Source organism: Pyxicephalus adspersus, chromosome 4 (genome assembly GCF_032062135.1).
Source record: "Pyxicephalus adspersus chromosome 4, UCB_Pads_2.0, whole genome shotgun sequence".
NCBI classification, from domain to species: Eukaryota; Metazoa; Chordata; class Amphibia; order Anura; family Pyxicephalidae; genus Pyxicephalus; species Pyxicephalus adspersus.
Window position 1 is genome coordinate 263,420 of NC_092861.1, and position 8,151 is coordinate 271,570.

General features: G+C 44.8%; 1 protein-coding gene across 1 annotated transcript in view; it reads left to right on the forward strand.

Moving 5' to 3' along the window:
- EMILIN1 (elastin microfibril interfacer 1) overlaps positions 1-7,728 on the forward strand; it is a gene marked incomplete in the record, with an annotated part of 18,643 nt that extends 10,915 nt beyond the window's left edge. Inside the window, 4 exon segments of the mRNA XM_072408551.1 lie at positions 721-935; positions 2,433-4,583; positions 5,166-5,291; positions 6,969-7,728. Coding sequence (XP_072264652.1) covers positions 721-935; positions 2,433-4,583; positions 5,166-5,291; positions 6,969-7,324 — 2,848 coding nt within the window.
- Positions 7,729-8,151: the final 423 nt, after the last annotated feature.

Consider the following 8,151-nt stretch of genomic DNA (forward strand, 5'->3'; position numbering starts at 1 on the left):
GCACCATGCGGCACAGGTCGTCTTATTGATTCCATATCACCGTACTCCCACTTGTGTTTCTTGTAACGATTCTTTTACATTCCCAGCACACAAATAACAATCATTATGATGATTTCTGGGTTCTCCCCATACCATAGGTACAACAAATTTCACACTTTTCAGTTTTCTATTTTTCCCCTGACGTAGACACAAGTTCTGCATTCCATATGTCCAGCGCCAGTCAGATGGCCATATTCATGGTAATTATTTGTAATATTTCATCTTATTTTTGTATTGTTTATCAAGGATTTAAAAGAAATATCCTCTTGCATGCCAAAAAACACTGATTTATATTTGATGTATTATGGACACCGTCTGCTATAGCTTTCAAGATACTGAAATTATTTCCAACTCTACCAGTCGTCCATGACTGCTCCTCTTCATTGGATTGAATTATTATCCATCCTTCATATCTCTTCTCAGTTCTCCTGCACTCCACGTTTTGTGGGTCCCTTGGATCTCAGTTGATCTGAGTTTCATTCTTGAAGCTTTCCATGGATCTGAGCCTTCACATAGAGGGGGGGAGGTTGTAGTCTTATCTATGTACATATGGTGGGCAGTTGTCCTATTGGTTATGCTGAGCTCAAGGTAAGTGGCAGAGTTCTGGTTCCCTCGGGTAAGTTTCTGATTCTTGCAGTGTTCGGGGACTTAGGTGTCATTATCTTCATTTTGTACTCCCAGGTATCGCAGCTATGTCAGACCCAGATACAAGGTGGCCTACAAGACGGTGTCAGACATGGAGTGGAAGTGCTGCCAAGGATATTCTGGAGATGACTGCATGGAAGGACCATCAGGTGGTCCTCAGATTCCCACCAGCAAACCCCGGCCCAGACCTGTAAGACCCAATATTTCTGGATCCAGCGGAGGGAACCATCTGAGTGGATCTGGAGGAGAAGGTAAGTTCAATCATTAAGCCCTGAAACCCACAAGTCCTTGGAGTGTCACCTTAGCTGGAAGAGAATGACATGGAAGGACCTCATATGGCCCACTATAGAACCCTATGGAAAGACTTCCAGCAGATACGGGAGGCTTCCCCTGGTATTCCTTATATTGAGCGGGGATTATTTATAACACAGAAGGATTTGTAATCTTCACCATTCCAAGTGTTTGTTTTGGCAGGAAAGTCTCTGAGAATAAACAAATGATATCAGCCACCATTCCATGGGAACAATCTGAGTGCTGATAAGAAACGTTCTGTCCCGATGATCTCATATCATGACGATTATTCACCACAAACGTTCACAGTCCGCAGACCCCCCATAGATCCTTCCAAAGAAACAATTCCCTCCTGATCCTCCAGGGAACCAGAAAATACCCAAATAATTCCCAAACCATTCTACACTATGGACCGGGATCAGGAGGGCGCTCAGTAACCCCAGAAAAGAGATTCAGCGAGGGGGTAAAAACATTCATAGACGGGAATAGAAATCCTTCTGGTAAATTTGTATTGCTGTCCCTGAGCCTATAAAGGAGATTTCTCTTCATTTCTGTCCCTCTGATGGCTTATTATTATTTGTCATTGATGGAGGACGTCACAGACAACAAAATCACCCCGACCGGGACCCTTCCTAAACCCCGTTACCCACACAAAAACTTTCACAGGTTCTGTGCATTCATCTAAACCACTAAACACTGTATATGTTTTGGCTGAAGATTCCGGTATTATACCCATGGAATGCGTTAGTTATAGAAAGCTTATTCATTGTTCTATTGGTTGTTGTCAGAAGTGCAATATATCAATGCAGAGTTTGTAGCTGCAGTACTCACCTTCCATATGGCTCTGTCCCTCTCAGACTGATGACATTTGTAGTTGAATGATGCCAAGTAACTCCGTGCCCAGACTCCTTATCATTGGCAATGTGGGCATTCATATTACCCAGAATGGGACTTGGCGTTAGGTGAATCCTCACCTTGATGTTGGTGTTTCTGGACCTTTTTTATGATGGGGAATCCTTGAAATTACGTTCAGGGCCCCCTTCTATAATTATTATACCCACAGCTCACAGTATATTAGTGCGGTGGCCATTGGGAAGAATTCCTCTTACATTGCTGGCCATTGGGAAGAATGTCACCCTTACAGATAGCCAAAATGAACATTGGGGTCATTGGCCTGAGAGGGGGCAAACTGCTGAAGGAACCCCTAGCGCCCCCTGGAGGGATTGAGAAGCTCTGGGTTAAATCTTCTCCTCTGCTCCATTTTCTTTTATTTTTCTGTACCAATCACTGTCTCTGTTTCTATCTCACCCTTTGCAGCCTTTTTCTGGATCTCTCTTCTGGGTCCCTGAACCTTCCTTCAGGTATTGCTGAGGTTTTGATGAATTGGACATCCATATTGTAACCAATCTGACAAATTGCTTGATAAGCTGATAAAACTTTTCTGCGATTTCTTCCAGGCCAAGCGGATTCAGAAAAAGTCAAGCAGCTGGAGGACAAAGTGCAGCGTCTGACCAAAGAGCTGCACACGTTGCAATCCACACTGCAAGGAATGAACGAGAAATTCCAATCAGAAATCCGTCTGACGGTTCAGAACGTATTAAATAGCAAACAGCCGGCAGATTCGGCCTCAGGTCAATCGGATATGTCAGAGAAACTGAACGATATTCAGACACTTCTAACAAATCTGGATAAAAAAGTGAAAGATCACGACCAAGAACTGGGCAACCTGAACAACAAGCCCAATGGTGGCCCAAATATCATTGTGACCGATGTGAAGAGAGAAATCTTACAGGAAGTGGAGAAGAGGATGCAGCAATCTTGTTCTGCTTGTCTTGCAGGGGTGGATGGGTTCCGAAACCAGCAAAATGAGGACAGAGATCGGATCCGAGGACTGGAGAAATTAATCAATTCAGTGGACCAGCGTAACAGGGACATTGTGCAGAATATTCAGACCCGAGTGGTGGAACTGACGGCACGCGTGCCAGAGGATTGCTGCTCAGATATAGAAGATTTACACAACAGAGTGAGCCAGGCCGAGAAGAAAGCTGACACAATATCCGGCTCTGTGGTAGCTCTCACAGTCCGTCTGGATCAGGAATTAGGGGAAAATACCAATCAAGCCCCTAGCCAAGTGGACCTGACCTTAAACAACCGCTTATCAGACATTGAAGGAAGAATGAATACTACACAACACAGTCTGGAGGAATATTATTACAATTATCGGGATGAAATGCAGAACTATTTCAAGGATGAGATAAAGAAACTCAGCGACGACCTGAAAAATCGCATTAATGGCAATGACTACAGAATCAATTTTCTCCTGACTGAGCTTGGGAACAGCTCTGGATTCCGAGACCTGATGGAAGAAAAGATAAGCGGCTTTTCCGATGATATTTACTCTCTCAGGGATCAGGTGGAGAAGAATGAAGAACAAATGAATAAAGTCATTGAAGATGTAGATGCTTTGAGGAACCAGGTGACAGACACCATCCAAAGCTGCAGCAATCAATGCAACAATCAGGGAGCAGATATCACCAAATTATATGAAGATCTAGAAAAGAGGATGAAAGATAACGAAGATCTGATTCACATTGCCCGCACTGATCTAACCAACCTCAGACTATCTGGAAACTCCATGGAGGAGACACTGATGGACCTGGATGGGGAGATGACACATATAAAAATGGTGCTGGACTCCAATGGAGAGACATTTGGTAAAATCGTTTCTGAAATGAAGGATACACAGGATAGATTTACAAGTACAATCACAAATGATCTGTATAAGTTTGATCTGAACATGACTGGGAAGATATTGGATATGGAAAATGATATAAAATCCCTGAGAAGGATGATGGAGTTTGATTATAAGAGCTGTGGCCAGGTGTGCTCCAACCTGCAGGAAGAGGTGGGCAAACTCAAGGAGCAGGTAGGTGAGTGCACAGAAACCTGTCAGTTCTTAAAGAGTAAACCTGAGGACGACAAAGATCACACCGGCTTCCAAAAACCACTCGATGGCTTCACTGTCATTGGAGGAAATAGTGGGGAACTGAAGAATCTGCAAGGAGAATTGTCCAACGTTATCGTGACTTTCTCTTCCCTGAATGACACCGTCAAAGATCTCCAGGAAAGCCTCGGTCGGCAGCAGACTGATATCCACGATCTCTCCACCACCAAACACAAACTCATTTCTGAGATCAATAAAATCCAGGAGGAGGTGACGGAACACATAAAAGACAATACAGAAAAGTTTGATGTCTTCCAAAAAGAAATTAGCAGATATGGAAGTACAGTGGTGGAGGAAACCAGGGAGTGCAGAAGATCTTCCAGCAGCCTGGAAGAAAGAGTTTCTAAGCTGGAGAATATCTGCGTTAAGCTTGATTCCGTCTCTGGGAGCCTTCACAAGATCAAGGAGAATCTGAACAAACATGTCTCTGGTCTATGGAACTGTGTGCAGGAAGTGAACAGCACCCTCCGTACGCACACTGCCTGGTTTGATAAACTCCATAACAGTCAACTAAATGGAATCAATCGCAGAATAAACAGCCTGAACAGCTCCATGATTCTCCTGTCTTCTGAGTGGCAGAACTTTACAGTGCAGGACTTCATGGGTAAGCAAAGGCTGCCATTAAAAGATGGGGTGCAGATGCATCAGATTCAAGACACAAGGAGATTGGTGGTGGAGGTCAGGATGTAGATAGGTCTCCATCATTCTACATTCAGAATCGGGACACAAGGGGAATGGTGGTGGAGGTCAAGATGTAGTTAGGTCTCCATTATTCTACATTCAGATTCAAGACACAAGGAGATTGGTGGTGGAGGTCAGGATGTAGATAGGTCTCCATTATTCTACATTCAGAATCGGGAAACAAGGGGAATGGAGGTGGAGGTCAGGATGTAGTTAGGTTTCCATCGTTCTACATTCAGAATCGGGACACAAGGGGATTGGTGGTGGAGGTCAGGATGTATTCAGGTCTCCACTGTTCTACATTCAGATTCAGGACACAAGGAGATTGGTGGTGGAGGTCAGGATGTAGATGGGTCTCCATTGTTCTGCCCATTGTCCATTTATACCTTCAGTATATTTTTTGGCTGGACTGACCCTTTAATACATCTCATGGTAAACTCTTCAAGAAATACACATAGCATAAATTCTTTACATTTAACATTTTCTCAATCTCCCATTAATATAGGTCCTCCAGGCCTGCCAGGTCCTCCTGGCCCAATTGGGAAGATTGGGCCACAAGGGCCACAAGGACCCCCTGGGCCTTCTGGTAAAGATGGAGCTACTGGAAAACAAGGCCCAATAGGCCCACCAGGTGAGATTGGCTCTTGGATGGTAGGTTGGTGTAATAAAATTTTAGAACTTAGCTCCGTGTGATATATTATTAGATGATAGGTCGGTGTGATATATTATTAGATGATAGGTCGGTGTGATATATTATTAGATGATAGGTCGGTGTGATATAACTGTTTGGCTTGTGAAAGTGGATATTTACTCAAGTGGAGCTGGAAAACAAAAGTTAAATCCTTATAGTAACCACAAACTGTAAGTAAACATTTATAACTCAAAGAAACATTGTAACTGGGAAATGAGTGGTAGCAAGGTGGAAGGTTTGGTTCAGTGCACAGTCAACCATATGTATGTACAAATGGAGTAACAGCTTCCAGGTGAATACCTAGGTGAATACCGCTGTGACAGATGTGAGCAAGTCACCTTTCTGGTATCTCGCATTGGGGAGCTGGAGAAGCGCATTGCAACACTGAAATCACTGGATCACCTTGATAGGGGCCCCTAATCACTGGATCACCTTGAGAGGGGCCCCTAATCACTGAGCGGGCAGATAATGGCTTAGATGTGGGGGGTGGAGAGGTTAGTCAGGATGAACATGTAAGGAGTTGGGTTAATGTAACTAGAGGGAGTGGTAGGGGCCCCCAGAAAAGGAAGACCAGCCCTGTGTTTGAGCACCCCAACATGTTTGTAAAGTTATGTGAGGATGTGCAGGTGGCAGACCCAGTGGTGGCAACTCTAGCTGTCACTGCTACCCCTAACAGCCGGGAGAGGGATCCTTAAAAATCAGTTTAGGGAATTAGGTTTCAAGTTAAAGAAAATGACCTCCAAGCCTATGTTCTCTGGAATATTGCCTGTGCCATGGCAACATGTGAAAAGCAGAAGGAGCTTAGGCAGCAATTTAATTGTCACTCTTTGGTGGATACTGGGGAGCTGGACCAGCTGTTTCTTTATATTTAGTATAGCAGTACTAGTGGTGGGGAGACCTCTGGGCTGACTTCCTTGGCTTGTACAAGCAGGGCCCCGCTCTGCTGGATTGATCTTTTTATTCATTTATTTTGTTGAGAATGTAAAAGTAGTTCCCAATACAAAGGGGAATACCCCAAGATGAAGCACTATATTTTATTGCAGTAGGGGCATCTTAAGTTGGAGGTTACCAACCACAGGTGGGCAGAAACAAATCAAGGAGGGTTTGAACTCTCCATGGAAGGTGCGTACACTTGAAGTATGACAGGAACACCCTAAGGTAGGTAGTGCAAAATGGATAAAAACCCCCAACATGGGATGTGCACCCCTAGTGGCCATCACCAGAAGCATTAGAGAGATCTCACCACTAAAGAAAATGATTCGGCCCTCCAGACCCCCCTGTGACTGGACTAGTGGTGGGGTTATTGAAGAATGTGACGCATTGGTCCCATCATGTCTCCAATCTCTGGTCACAAGGCTTGGCTTCCATTATAATTTAGTAACTTCTAACATTTCAGCTGGAATTCGTTGTGTAGAGTGAAATGTGTTGTTGCCTACGGGGGACACCATGAGTTTTCCTGCCCTCTGGGATGTAGGGGGAGGGGGGGTATTGATGGGCTTGAAAATGCTTAGTCTGTGTCACCATATTGGTTCCATTTCTCTCTTCTTGGAATCCATGGTGAGGGAACTCTCCTCATAGTAATGGATGACGACACTTCTCATGGTTCCTGTCCATAAATATCAGTGTCTGCATTGTTTCCAGGTATCTTCACGGCTCCAATAGAAGGCCGCTATTTCTTTAGTGCCATCCTGACCGGCTACAAAGATGAAAAGATTGAAGCAGTGCTCTCCAAATCCAACTTGGGCATCGCCAGGGTGGACTCAGAGGGCTACCAACCTGAAGGCCTGGAGAAGAAGCCTCTCGTAGAAAACAAGACCACCACCAGTTCTCTTGGGGTCTTTAATATAATTCTACAGCTAAGTGCGGGTGACACCGTCTGCATCGACCTGGTGACTGGAAAACTGGCCCATTCCGATGAGCCTCTGACGGTGTTCAGTGGGATCCTCCTGTACGAGGGGGAAGTGGACTTCTAGGGGAACTTTGGTTGGTTTTCTATACAATAAGGACCAATGGTAAATTTTGAGTCATTTTGTCTGTTGTTAATCTTATCTGGGACCTAGAAGAGGAAAGTGTTCGATGGCAATCCTGGAAGAGAAGATTACCAAGCTCACCCACTCAGAGACCCAGCACAATCTTGTATAAACTTCCACCCACCAGGCCTATGAACGCACCTCACAGATTCAGTTATCTCCCAATATAAAACCACTTAGCTTTTCAACAGTACCAAGGTTACCCCAGCACAAAGTCACCGGCACCAATTAAACAATTGCTATTGTATAAGATGAGATATATCGATGATGTGACTGAATGGACGAGTTACATGGAGTCAGTTGTGTTGTGTTCAATAAATGAGGTCAGATTAGACCTCCACCCACAATCGGATCTGTCTGTTCCTTCCAATACACAATACACAACATGAAAGATCTGCATCCAAGTACAGGGGTATCTTTGGGGGTGAGAGGTGGGGGGGGGTCTGTGGTGGCTCATTGCTCAATATACCATGTGACCATAGAGGGAGGCTGGGCCTAGACAGGAAGGATCTGGGGCATATCGAATATTCATGAAATAGTGGAAGATGAGGAACCATGGTGTCAAGAGGGTGGACCAAGGGGATCATAGCAAAATGCTGTGCCAAAGGGAACCATGCTGGGGGGCTAGGCCTAGGTATAGAAGAATCTGGGGCAATATGACAAATGTTCATGAAATATTGGAGGTAAGGCTGGGCCAAGAAAATAATGTTGGGAGGATAGCCCAAGGGGATCTTGGCGGGAGGCTGGGCCAAGGGGGATCATGATGGGAG